Below are 13,730 nucleotides of genomic sequence, written 5' to 3'. Positions count from 1 at the left end.
TATAGAAATAGCTATTATGCAGTTAAGTTTTATATATTATATAGTGTGTTCGGCCACCCCTGGAAGATTCTGGGGGCCAAAATAAGACGAAAGTCGAGAATATCAATTTCTTGATTGAGGCTTTGTTAAAAAGTTATTAAAAAATTAAATTAAAAAATTTCAATTCGTTCTGGAAAAATTATTTTTGGTTGCGGGGGTCAATTACAATCATTTTTGGTGAATAGACATACCCCCGAGATCCTAACCACTTTCGAGAAAAAAATTGATTACTGAAGATATAATGTCTGACCATAACTGTCCGTTACCCTGAAAATTGAAAAGCTTCAAATCATTCTGGAAAAATTATTTTTGATTGTAGGGGTCAATTACAATCATTTTTGGTCAATAGACATACCCTCGAAATCCTAACCATTTTCGAGAAAAAAATTCTTCACTGAAAATGTAATCTCAGGTCAGAAATGTTCTCTAAAATTTCATGCGTATTTTTAAAACGTCATAACTTCTGAACGGATTGAAGGATTTTAATGTTTAAAAAAGCAAACAACGCGTATTTTAATGCAGAATATGTAGAAATCGCAAAAATATTAAAAAAGTTGTTCCTTGACACCGCAAAATTAGAAAAACCCCATACAAATGGTCCAATTTTCAAACAGCCATAACTCCTATAATAATGAACATATTTCAATGAAACTTTTTTCTGAAGTAGAGCTCATGGGTACCTACAAAAAAGTATTAGACAAAATTTCCGTAGGACGTCAAACAAAATTATTAAAAATAAAAAACGAATTTTTAAGAAAAATCGACAGGGGGTAGCTGACTAAATTTTTCGGTGAAAAAAAAAATTTCGTATTTTGCCGAAAAAATTATTTTCAGTTGTTGGGGTCAAGTACAATTATTTTTGGTGAGTAGACATACCTCCGAAATCTTACGCATTTTCGAGAAAAAAAATTCAAGAAGGTGCCTAAATTTTTCAGCGAAATTGAAAAGTTTCAAATCAATCTGGAAAAATTATTTTCTCTTGCAGGGGTTAATTACAATCATTTTTGGTGAGTAGACATACCTCCGAAATCTTACGCATTTTCGAGAAAAAAATTCAAGAAGATGGACAAATTTGTAATCGAAATTGAAAAGTTTTACATCATTCTGGAAAAATTATTTCTTGTTGCGGGGGTCAATTACAATCATGTTTGGTGAATACACATATCCCCGAAATTCTACGCACTTTCGAGAAAAAAGTTCTTTACCGAAAATATATTGTGTGGCTATAAATGTTTCCCCGAAATTTCATACGTATGTTTAAAAAATCATAACTTGTGGACGGATTGGAGGATTTTAATGATTCTAAGTGCAAACAATACGTATTAATGGAACCCCTAGAGCTTCTAGAGCCTCAGAAAAATGAGCGGAAAAAATACATTGGACGCAGCTGTTCGCAGATTGCTGTTCTACAGTCGGAACTTTAAATGTCAATAACTTTTTAACGAAGCCTCAATCAACAAATTGGTATTATTAATGTTCGTCTTATTTTGGCCTCTAGAATCTTCCATTAAAATTTTTACCACAGCAGAAATAATAAAAGAGTTTCAAACGAATGTCCCGAAGCAGGGAGCAGTTCGTTTCAAGCGTTATGCACATTACATTTTCTACATTTATTAAATCTTCTGTAACTTCGTCATTTTTGCGAATTTTACTTTAATATTTTGTCATTCTCAAAACCCCAAGCATTGAAAAGAGATAACAAAAAAATTTCGATTTTTTCAATCCGTCACAGTGGTTTCCCTTAAATTTCTCTCGTCAGTTCCGTTTATGAGAATGTATCTGAAACGTTTGCTGTGCACGTTGCCTGGGTTTTCCCGGGTTGAAATGTCTGTTAAATCTTCATGAAGGGTGCGTTTTGCGAGGGTGCCATATCGTAGCCAGTATGGTAGGAGCACCATCGATGGAAGGAGCCTAAAGCGTGAAATGAAACTGGTGACATTCACGAGGGCCCAGAGAGATCAAAAGACTCCCGACTCTCATTGTGGTCGTATATAAACGTCCATTAATCATTGTCCCGAGTTGTGTACTTTTAACTCGATTCCCAAAATTGAGTTGCTACTAGGTTGTCGCTCATCGACGAAAATTGGTCTCTTTATTGAATCATGTTCGCGTGTACACTTTGCGCTGCAAAGAGTGGTTTCGTTTATGGTTCGTGGTATAAATTTTTTCACGATTTTATTTATATTAACAAGTTTAAATATGCGAATATATTGAATGTGAAAATGCAACAAGCCACAATTAGATCAAAGATGGATTCAGAAAACTTGCTTCATGGACCTTCTTCTGCATTATTTATTTATTCATATAATAAATATATTTGTTAAAGATATCAATGCTTCTGTTTCAAAATCAAAAAATATAGAAAAAAAATGGTACGAAACTGAGGATTGTTTTTCCCGAAAGAGATAAAAGAGAATTACTTCGTCTCAGCAACTGATCCGCTTAACTTGTCATTCACACTTTTGTAAATTAATTGCGTTTATAAAATAAACAATGTTTTCACAACTTTTTTTTCTCTTTTACATAGTATATTATTAACAATCATCATTAACTTGTACGATAAAAACTATTAAATAATCCTACAATTCGCGAGGAACTATTTTAAAATTAGTCAAATAGTGGTGTAAGATTTTTCTAATTTTATAAGTGACGAAAATTTTTTCCCAAATAAGCAGAGGAAAGCCATAGAATTTGAAACGTTTAGGAATAAAATTAATTACAAAAAGTGCAAGCTTTTGTCTTAGAAAATAACGTATATCTGGTAAGAGTCAACTCGTTCGAATCGATGGAGTCGTTAATTAAAAATTTTACAGGAATCAATCTATTAGGAAGTATTGAAAATTTACCAAAAAAACAACACGAAGTTTTTTAATGGGAGATTTAACAGGGCATGGTTCGATAGAGTTATTAATATTCCTTTTCTGATATTCCAAAGACCCTTGGGCATTTTCGTTTACGTCACTGGACATGTTATCGGCAGTAAAGCGATCAAAATGTTCGAGGGATGTGCGTTAATTCGGATAGCGGGGAGCATGTTTTATCTCAGATCGTTACAGCGTGACGAACATTAACGGTGATATAGATCTATAACACTCTAGGGTTAGTAATTACGAAACAATTTTGTTTTCTTTCTTCTTTTTCATAAAAAAGTATTTCACGTACGACTACAATCTTTTTATCGCTTACACACGTACGTAGAATCGCGATTAAAAATTTTGAATCACTTAACAGAGTAATAGCAAAAGGTCACTTAAATACATTCATAAGATTCGAAAGAAATTGTTTCGAACTATATATTTTAATTTCCTATATTTACCAAAGGATTCATATTTGTTACATGTTTGTTTTGCATTTCTGTTTCCAAAAAAATATTTTGAAATTACAACAATACCAACGAAAAGATTCTTTTTATACATACAAAGTGAAAAGAATGTTTCTGTTTTCAATTCTGTTTTCAAAAAATTGTTATAAAATATTAGTATTTTTAAAATTGACGCGCAAAATAACTAAAAAACTAATCAACTAATCGCTTATTTTCTTCGTTACAATTTCCTTCAGGCATTGAATCTAAAATTTGACTTTGAATCGTAACATCTTCAAGTCAAGCCCAAGACTAAAATTATGTACAAAAATAATTGAAATTTTCTTGAAAAGATTATAGCTTTTTCAGTCCTTTGAATTTTCTATTTAAAGTAAGTCTAATCCTAAAAATTATTTAACTGTAAGAAAACTTTATCATTGCATTACGATGTTTGTTACAGATGCTACGCAGATCGTCAACAGTGGATTATTATTTAAGTTTAGACAACGAAATTAATTCAAAGATCTCTTCTCGTGCTCCTAAACTGCTAGTACGACACGACTCTTGGGTCCAAGTAAAAGAAATAAGAAAAAAGGTATTTAATTTAAATGTTATTGCACGAAACTCTCCTTAAAACGTCTGGGTTGTTAGAAACAAAGCGAGCGGGGGCTGTCGTTCGCGGAAGTTCTCCCGCCACCAGGGTCGATTGTTTCGTCGCCCGGACTATAGAGGGCCATTGCACAACCAGTAAATCCAGCCAGAATCCCACTAGCGGACGCTGATCAAGCCGCCATGTTATCCCCAACCCCGCGTTACGTTCTTCATTTCGTTCTCTCTGGTACAAAATTCATTATCCTTCTCGTCCAAAAGGGTATAAACTTGCACGTGATTTAGCCGTTACGCCCACGTTCTTCCTCGACGCTGGTAATTCCCCCCTCCCCCTCCAGATCCTTGAAGTTAGCATGCTCGGGTCTTCGTACGTTCGCGCGAGTCGAAGTCGTATACGCGTCTCGTTTTGCTTTTTCCTTTTTTTCCCCCGTTTTAAATTTCACGACGATCGTCCGTGTCGTCGTAACCCCAGGACCTTTTCTATTGTGGCGGATGGCATTCTCGAAACTCAGGCTGCGTGGGGTTGTTACGCCGTGTCTCGCAGTCACAAGTATTGATCTCCGCGGAGCTTTCGTGTGAATGGGCATCAGCTATCTCGTTCTGGATCCCAAAAACGTCGATCTCCGTTTCGCTCGCGCCCCCCGAGCACTTCTTCCGTCGCCTCCTTTCTTGGTCCCCCGTCAGACTCCCTTTTCGGCCTTGTTCCTCCTGTATTTCGTTTATTATCTTCTCTCTTAACTTCCTTGGGCACATTTTCTTAAGCTCTTCTATTGTAAAATGCGAATTTTTACGTTCTCTTTGGTATTTTTTTTATAAAAAATCAATAACCACAAGTTTTGTATAAATCATTATTCACTGCTAAGAATGTAAGAGAATATTACAAAATAAATTGAAGGGAGGAGGAGGGGAAATTGAAAATCACGTTTTTGGTTAATTGTCCCTATTTCGTTCTGCGAAAAATTTTTCGAGGCATATTTTATAGAATTTTTTTATGAAAAATGAAAAGTGAAAATTCCTTGGTCAAAATAGGTATGTTTTCCTATTAATTCGGATACTACAGATTCTAGTCGTTCGTCACGAGGTCAAGTTAAGCACTCCCAAGTTTTTCTCGCTCGTTCGCGTGGCTCTTTTTCACAAACGCCGTCCCCCTTTTCCTTTTCGTCGTCGCTCTCCCCTTTTGAAAGGACCCTCGCCCACGCTAGACACCGCACTTAAGCTAAAGCACATTAGCATATTTGCTGGACCCTCAATTTTGCTATGCGACCCGCGTCCCGAGTTAACGACGTTAGCTCGCGTACCCGAAATCAATTTACAGTAAACTTTACCCGAAAAATTCATTTCCGGTTCGATTCCTGCGCTCGTTGAACGCACGTATCGCGCCAAAATCGATTTCTAATTACCGAAAACCGTATACAGGACTTATTTGTGCCTAAAAAAGTATAATAAAACATGTTATGTATCGAGAAACGTTTAAATAGTATTTTCAAATTTCAAAAAATATCAAATTTTTAGGAATTTAAAAATTTTAAGAATATTTTTACTGACTTTTAAAAGGTGTTTAAAGATTTTCTACGAGAGTCTAGATTTCAAGAAACCATTTTGAAATGGCGAAGTCTTCTTAAAAGTACATTTCATTAATGCAAAATGCTGGCAGAGTTTCCGGAAGACACTTGAAACATGCTTAAGGAAAATCTTGTACGCGCCTTAATTGCATCATAATTTAAATAAAGTGAAAGAGGCTACTTTGCGTCTGCTACAAATGCTATGATAAAGAGTTTATAAAATCGTATTCAAGTCTGTTGTCTTAATTGAAACGAAAACAAGATAAAAGTTACTCAGTTACGCGCTGGAGGAAAACTAGCTACTTTGGATCATTTGATTAAAAATTCCTTAACTCGAATTTAGAAGTAAGGTATTAAGTTGCAGATTGATCTCTTGGAATTGACGTACGTTTTAGTCGGATTAAACGGACTGTCAACACTGTTAGGATTACGTCAGGCTAATTAATTATGTAACGCTATGGTTGAGACACGGTAGTGTCATAGGAGATAATATATAATACATTACGACATTCTGGCTTTTATCGACACAGTTGTACTCATAAATATTGACAGATACTTTATTACTTAATTTTTTTTATAAACGACAGCTTTAATTTAATTCTCAACTTCTTCTGTCAATTTTTTAAACGTTCTCGTAAAAGTGATTTCACTTTTACGCCCATATTCAGGCAACTTCGCGCAATATCTCGTCAGTTAATTTCAGTTTCGTACATTTCAGAAGACAAGTAATGTTCTTTGAACGCGAATCGAGATCGAGACCCCCAAATAATATGAAAACTTAAGAAATATTTTCCACGTAGAAGGTGTATCGTGCCATGACCGAAGAATTTAAAACCGACCAAACATTCGTGGTAACACGAAAAACGCATTAATTTAATATTTTAACCTTTGCATCGAACGTCGTCTTTAGAAAACTATCTTTTACCGCTAACTTCGCGTTTAAACGTTTTCACGTTTGTCTTCTGCGCGTTTCGTTAAACTTCAGCCGATTTCGTCGGGTTTCAAATTCGCGTTTGTCGATTTCCAGGGTACGTCTCGCGCGAACGACAATGGCGGTTTCGATTTCGAGAAATGTGGCGCGTGTGTCGATTGGATCAAGCCGTTTCTCGGGCCCAGTTTGGAGAACAGAATCTATTCGGGGCTGGAGGAGTTCGTTTGCAAACCGAATTCCCCAGCCTCGAATCGTTTTCCGTGTGTGACCAGATGCTTGGACGCGGTTGTCGCATGGGTCGACTATTTGGACACATTCTGCGCCAAGAACACCGACGCCCGGGAAGAAATGATCAAGCACGCGATCGAATATCTAGTCAAAGATGGCCTGGTGACACACTTCGTGGATCCTGACGGTCTTAATAACAGGGTGAATAGAATAGTATGCCGTGAGTTCGATTCCTCAACCCCCGAGCAAAATGTCTTGAAGAGCATGAGTGTCTGGGGGTTTATTAACGAGAAGAACTATTGGCTGTGCCAGGATTGCGCGTTAGTATTTCAAGTCGATTTTTTCTTTGGACTTTTCCATCCTTTGTTGCGTCTGAAAGAACGAGCTGTGACGTTAACACTTTGACTGCCACGTCATCCATATACAGTAGCTCACGAAAGTATTCGAACGCTTCTAATCTACATCGTGAACAAATAAAATGCATTCGCTAGGTTTAAGTTTTCTAAATAAAATTGTAAGTAAAAATTACAGACATATTTGACAACACATACAGAATTTACAGGGCATTTAGTGTAAAAAAGAAATTGTAACTCTTACAATTTTTAATATTTTTTTATGAAAAAAATATTGTACATACTTATAAGACGAATACATATACTTGCAAAATCTCAATACAAAACAGCCTACCTATCATTAAAAAAAAATCACAAAAAAGGCCGAGAAAATGACAGTCTAGGCAACAATATCCCCTTAAATGGAAAATACCAGATCATAGTTAATAAACCATGGAACTTCCTAGTTTCGAATAATTTAACCCTGGAATGGTACTCACGAACTTGTAATTTTGAACAACAACATTCAATTCAATAATTCAACATTCATCTTAGAATAATAACAAGAACAAGAATGATTCATGCAAAATGATGTTCTTTTGCAGAAACACTGATCCGATCTACGCGAGTGTGGAACCATTTCCAATAATCGATCCACACAACAGCGACCTGGAAGTAGAAGTCGGCTCGATCACGAAGGAAGCCCTAGGACCTTCCAACGTTCACGAAAAATGCTCTAATCGTTACTCTTCTGATCAAAAAATCATCAACGCGGAATCAACTGATCATCCAAGTCCGAACGACACGAAATTGAGTCGAAACACAAAACACTGGCATACTACGACGACGTGTAATTGCACTCAGGTTAATATCCCGCGTAGACCCTCGAAGCTAACAGTTTTCTTTCACAAAACGACGAACACTAGCCAGTCGAGGGTACCGTGTCAACGAAAATTGACCAGTCTCTCCATACCTTGCAAACCTAGTCAACTGATCGTCCGAATATTCGAGGCAGACCCGTCGTTGTCGGATTCTTGTCTGATTCTGATGAAGAGGAAGTTCGAGAACAGGGTTCGTCACGCTTGCTCTTGCATAAACGAGATCCTTGGGAAGCTGGACGAAGCCGTGATCAGAGAGCTGCGTCTCGGTTGCGAGATCCGATCAGGTCGCATCGATTTGAACCTTCGACGTTCGAGAACGTCCAAGGATCGATTGTTCTTGGCTCGTTTGCCTACCTGTCGAGGTGCTCGTGAACGCCACAAACATCGCGGGATCGTAGATAGTTGCGAGTCCTCGCAGCCTGGAGTCGAACGGTTGTCAGAGGACCTCGAAGTTGATCGTTTTGCTGCAGCAAAGAGCAACGAGAAAGATGGCGGAGGTAAACAGAAACGCGTCACCTTCTATTCGCCGTGCTCGGACAACAACTCGATGGAGGAGAAGGAAACGAAGAATGTCTCGTTCGAGGAACGTCGTGGAAGAGGCGTAGTCGAGAAAGAAGTCGATTTTCAGTGGACCAAGAAAATTACGGAAGTTCGAACGGACGAAGTGGTTTTTAACTTTAGAAATCCATTCTTTTCTCTTCGAAGAGGAGGACCAGTCGTTAGAGTCGACTCGAAGTCAGTCGCAAGTATGGAGTCGTCCGATTCTAATTGTGGTTGTTTCTCCGACAGTTTGAGAGAGGAGGAGGATTCGTTAAAAGAAGTTTGCAGTCCCCAGCAATGTTTCTGCCATGTTTTCGGGCAGAAAGAGGACGATGAACGTAGGGATTGCATAGAAGTAGAACATTTTGAAGGAGATCGAGTGGAAGAGACTCGCCAGGAGGCTTCGAAGACGAAGGGAGCTGTTTCGCAGATCGAAGAAGGTATGCAGAAGGAGATTTTGAAAAGAGAAGAAGGAATTTTGAAAATAGAGACACGAAGAAGCGGATTTGATACTATGGAAAAATATAGCGACGACTCCATTTGTCCACCAAGTTCCAATATTAACGACACCAAGTGTTCCTGCTGCGGCAACGATATTTCAGACTCGGAAACGACCAATATCGAACCCGAAAACATCGTTTTTATCGACTCCAACGAAACTACTGCTAATATTGAGATTTTTGAAACATCGAGTTTACGATGTTCGGAAGAAACGAAAGATATTCCGTCGACCATTCAGCCTTTGGAATTTAAAATGTCGAGTATTGCTAACGCGGAAGGAGAATCGATTGTTAAAAATCTACCTGTCAGAGAGTTTGTGTTTAATGATTTTCCAGGAAAATGTCCAGAAGTCTGTGAACAAAATCTGATCGAGGATAATGACGACCAAAGAGTGGATACGAACGAGCTTGCATGTCGATCGAATGCTTTCACGGATCGAGAGAGTATTTCTGCAGATTTATGCCCTTATATGTACGTGAATGACACACAATCAGTGGAGGTTTTTTATTATAATTTGTGGAATTCGGTTATTTAGTGTTTGGTTAATTTTTGAGTGACATTTCTGGCCCGAAATTATATTTTCGTTAATGAATTTTTTTTTCGAAAATGGTTACGATTTCGTAGGTATGTCTATTGACAAAAAATGATTGTAATTAACCCCTGCAAGCGAAAATAATTTTTCTGGATTGATTTGAAACTTTCCAATTTCGACGAAAAATTTAGGCACCTTCTTGAATTTTTTTCTAGAAAGTGGATAGGATTTCGGGGGTATGTCTAATGATCAAAAATTATTGTAATTGACCCCCGAAACATAAAATAATTTTTGTAGAACAATATCAAATTTTTTAATTTTGTCGAAAAATTTAGGCATTATTTTCCTTTGTCGATTTTTCTTAAAAATCCGTTTTTGATTTTTAGTAATTTTGTTTAACGCCCTATAGAAAAGTTGTCTAATACTTTTTTATAGGTACCCATGAGCTCTACTTCAGAAAAAAGTTTCATTGAAATATATTCACCATTGTAGGAGTTATGGCTGTGTGAAAATTGGACCATTTTTATGAGGTTTTTCTCATTTTACGGTGTCAAGGAACAACTTTTTTAATATTATTGCAATTTCTACATATTCTTCATTAAAATACGCGTTGTTTGCTTTTTTAAACATTAAAATCCTTCAATCCGTTCAGAAGTTATGACGTTTTAAAGATTCGCATGAAAATTCGGGATAACAATTCTGGCCAGAAATGATATTCTCGGTGAGATATTTTTTTCTCGAAAATGGTTAGGATTTCGAGGGTATGTTTATTGACCAAAAACGATTGTAATTAACTCCCCTAGTTAAAAATAATTTTTTTAGAAAGATTTGAAATTTTTTTTTTCGCCGAGAAATTTCTGCACCTACTCGAATTTTTTTCTCGAAAGTCCTTAGGATTTCGGGGGTATGTCTATTCACCAAAAATGCTTGTAATTGACCCCCGTAACCAAAAATAATTTTTCCAGAACGAATTGAAATTTTTTAATTTAACTTTTTAATAACTTTTTAACAAAGCCTCAATCAAGAAATGGATATTCGTGATTTTCGTCTTATTTTGGCCTCTAGAATCTCCTATTAAAATTTTTCCCAGAAGTGGCCGATCACCCTGTATAATGAGAATACGGTTTACAATAAAGATGGTTGTTTAAACATACAGTTAACGTCTCTGTTGGTAAGAAAACGAAACTATCTTCCAAAGAACCCAATATTTGATTTCAATGAAATTTTTGCATGTCATTCTCACAAATTCCCCATACACGATATATACGACAATTTCAAAATATATACTATACTGTACGGTTTGTGTTTCAATTAGGAATATGCCATCGTTCGAATACTTTAGCCTGTGTACATGATCGATCTTCTCTTTAGGAGTCGTGAAGAGAGATCGATGCTACGAGAATCGAAACGCTGTACGCGCTACGCGAATTGCACGCTGTCCCGTTCCACGAAGAATCTTCGAAAACTCGACGTGAAGACTGAGAAAGAACCACTCGTGGACCGCAAAGCGAAAGAGGAGGACGATCTTTCCGTTTTTTCCCGATATAAAAGTCGCTTCTGGAGGGGATCCATCGTTCCAGGTAACCTGTGCAGGTCCTTCCCAACGGCGTCCATCGATCGAATCAAGTACCTGATACGCAAGAAGCTTCGCAGACTGTTGCTGGAGGAACGGGACAAGGGGACCAGCACGTCGAAAACGTTTCTAAAGAACGACAGATACCTCGTCAGTGTTTCCAGCGGGAAGCTGAACGGGGAACGAATAATGGAGGAGAGCCACCCAGATGGTTCATCTTCCAACCGATGTCCGTTCACGGCGAGAAATCGGGCCAGAGTCGCGGAACCTGAACAAACTTTCGCCGAAAGTAGCTTCGAGAGAAGGAAGAACGAAGTCACGGAAGACAGCGGGAAGAAACGGTCTCAGAAAATTATTAATGGCGATATCCTTAAAAAGATCGGTGTCCCCGATGTTTCGAGGCACTATCACACACATAAATCGATAGATGCTGAATCAGGAACGAGTAATCGCAGAACTTTTTATAATTATAGTTCCGGTAGACGTTCTAGCATTGCATTATTGGGTTCGGAGGGGTTGCTGTTCGGCGAAGACGATGTCGAACGGTGTTCCGGGGACGTGGACGAGAAGCAAATAGCGAATCACGCGTATTTTAACAAGCTGCTCCGCGAAAGAGGTCGTAATTCTAAAGAAGAGAACTTCGCGAAGCAATTTAACAGAGATTTTTATTCGAACCGGACCTCGAGGAGATCCAGGAAGAATTATTGCGGATGCGAGTCCTTTGAAGAAAGTCGAGAAGACGATGTAAGATCGTTCGAGAAACATTTATTTAAATTTGGGGTGAATCGTGACGAGGATCTCGCAGGGTTTCGCGATTACGAGAGATGCATGAACGAACTCAGCGCGGACTTTAGGTCGAAATTGCTGCAATACGTCGAGCTTTGCAAGAGCGTGAAAGACTCGTTGATAAAGAGGCTACGGTCAGACGATATTTACGAGATCACCTCGAGCTCCGTCTAGCGAAGATTGATTTCTGATAGACGACACGCAACGACGATCGTCGTCGATGGAATAACAAATCGATAATCGTCGTCACGACGCGGATTTTGTTCACGAATAACGAATAACGAATTTACGAATGAAACGTAAACGAAAGTTAGTTTACAAACGAATCTAGAACTTTTTAAACTTGACCAACTCTCTCGCAAAGAAGCGAATACTTTATGCAAACTGTTTCTCCTTGTTATTTTCTGTAAGGAGTGTTTGTACCGAATCAAAGTTAATGATTCACTCTGTATAACGATAGTTAAATCTCTTTTGGAACATTCATGTCGTATCTTGGCTCTCTTCATACTCTAAGTATGATATATGATTCGGGGAGTGTACGGAATAAATTTCTTAAGTTTGCAGCATGTAAGTCGTATAATAGTATGTCTTACTTACACCACGAAAATCCAGTTCGCTGTAACCCATTTTAGACTTGCTAGTAGCACATGTATATATGATTATAACGTACGTTTTTTGTATGTGTACATGCACGCATATTTATAAATGATATAATAAAATTTCAATTCATTTTTTTCCAAACCTATAATACAATTAATCTCATACAAACTGGGACACAAAAATCTACAAATGTTTTCCTCGAATAAGTGTGCATTGATGATACAAAATGGAACATTTCTAGCTTCGGTGATGGAATCGTCTCGTTAAGGGTTTGATGTAACTTTTCGCCATTTTCCACATATATTCTTTAACATTTAAAGATACGAATATTTTTTTTCGTTACGTTTTATCGACTTTGGATGATTTTTTCCTTTGATCTAGAATAAAAAATCGAACGACATTTTGTTCATAATAGTACTACGCGTCGTACGAATTAAAATTCTCCTTAAAAAATGCAAAATTGTCAAAGATACACGGCTCTAAACTCAACAAAATTATTCTTGCAATAAACTTCTAATTTAATTATGCAATAAACATAGTTTATATAATTATTATTATGTTAGTTCATACGATGCGTACTACTACTATGATCAAAATGTCGTTCGATTTTTTATTCTAGATCAAAGGAAAAAAATGTTAGATCAACGTCGTCGATATAAGGAATAACATTTATTATTTCATCCAAAGTCGATAAAACGTAACGAAAAAAAAATATTTGTATCTTGAAATGTTAAAGAATATATGTGAAAAGTGGCAAAAAGTTACATTAAACCTTTATTCTGTAAAAAAATTGTCAAATATCACATCTCGTTTTACCATTTTACATGAGTCTCCCTTAATTTACATAAAATTGTAAGAAACGATGAATGACAATGTATTGGTTGTTGGATTGGTCTTGACTTGAAAACATGTAGATGATTTTGAAATTTAAAATCGAAGAAAGTCAAGCAAGTTCATCATTTGATACGTAAAACAAAATGTGAGTTATTTCGTGCATCTTGTATACTTTAATGGCTCAAACGATATTTTTACGATAGTCAAAAAAATGACGATTGCGTTGGGAAGGAGTCGACGAAGGGCCAATATTCGAGGAGGAATGCTTCCTGCCGGTTTCTTGTCACGACGAAATGATAGTGAAATCCAAGTTATTTAAGGCGTGCCAGCCCTGAAGAGGAGATAAAGTATTGTGGACCAACCATTGAGAGCAGCAGCATCCATCCCGCTAGCCAGATCGATATTTCCTGGCAACCACCGGAGAGGGTGCCTACCCCAGTTACTCTGTGTTTGTAACAATGCAAGTCGGCTCCTAACAGCT

At 37.3% G+C, this 13,730-nt stretch overlaps 1 protein-coding gene across 1 annotated transcript; it reads left to right on the top strand.

Moving 5' to 3' along the window:
• The first annotated feature begins 3,800 nt into the window (after positions 1-3,800).
• Positions 3,801-12,231, top strand: LOC143348307 (uncharacterized). The gene is made up of 4 exons (XM_076778381.1): positions 3,801-3,935; positions 6,539-6,990; positions 7,608-9,395; positions 10,828-12,231. Exons 1-4 carry the CDS (start codon positions 3,801-3,803, stop codon positions 11,987-11,989), a joined length of 3,537 nt encoding a protein of 1,178 aa, XP_076634496.1. The 3' UTR covers positions 11,990-12,231.
• The last annotated feature ends 1,499 nt before the right edge of the window (positions 12,232-13,730 follow it).

The sequence above is a fragment of the Colletes latitarsis genome, chromosome 11 (assembly GCF_051014445.1).
Source record: "Colletes latitarsis isolate SP2378_abdomen chromosome 11, iyColLati1, whole genome shotgun sequence".
NCBI classification, from domain to species: Eukaryota; Metazoa; Arthropoda; class Insecta; order Hymenoptera; family Colletidae; genus Colletes; species Colletes latitarsis.
The sequence above is the reverse complement of the archived record's forward strand: the minus strand, read 5'-3'. Positions and strand labels throughout refer to the sequence as shown.

Coding starts and splice junctions, on each gene's coding strand:
- LOC143348307 (XM_076778381.1), top strand. CDS start 3,801: ATGCTACGCAGATCGTCAACAGTGGATTATTATTTAAGTTTAGACAAC. Junction 3,936..6,538: donor TAAAAGAAATAAGAAAAAAG/GTATTTAATTTA, acceptor GTCGATTTCCAG/GGTACGTCTCGCGCGAACGA. Junction 9,396..10,827: donor GCAGATTTATGCCCTTATAT/GTACGTGAATGA, acceptor TCTTCTCTTTAG/GAGTCGTGAAGAGAGATCGA.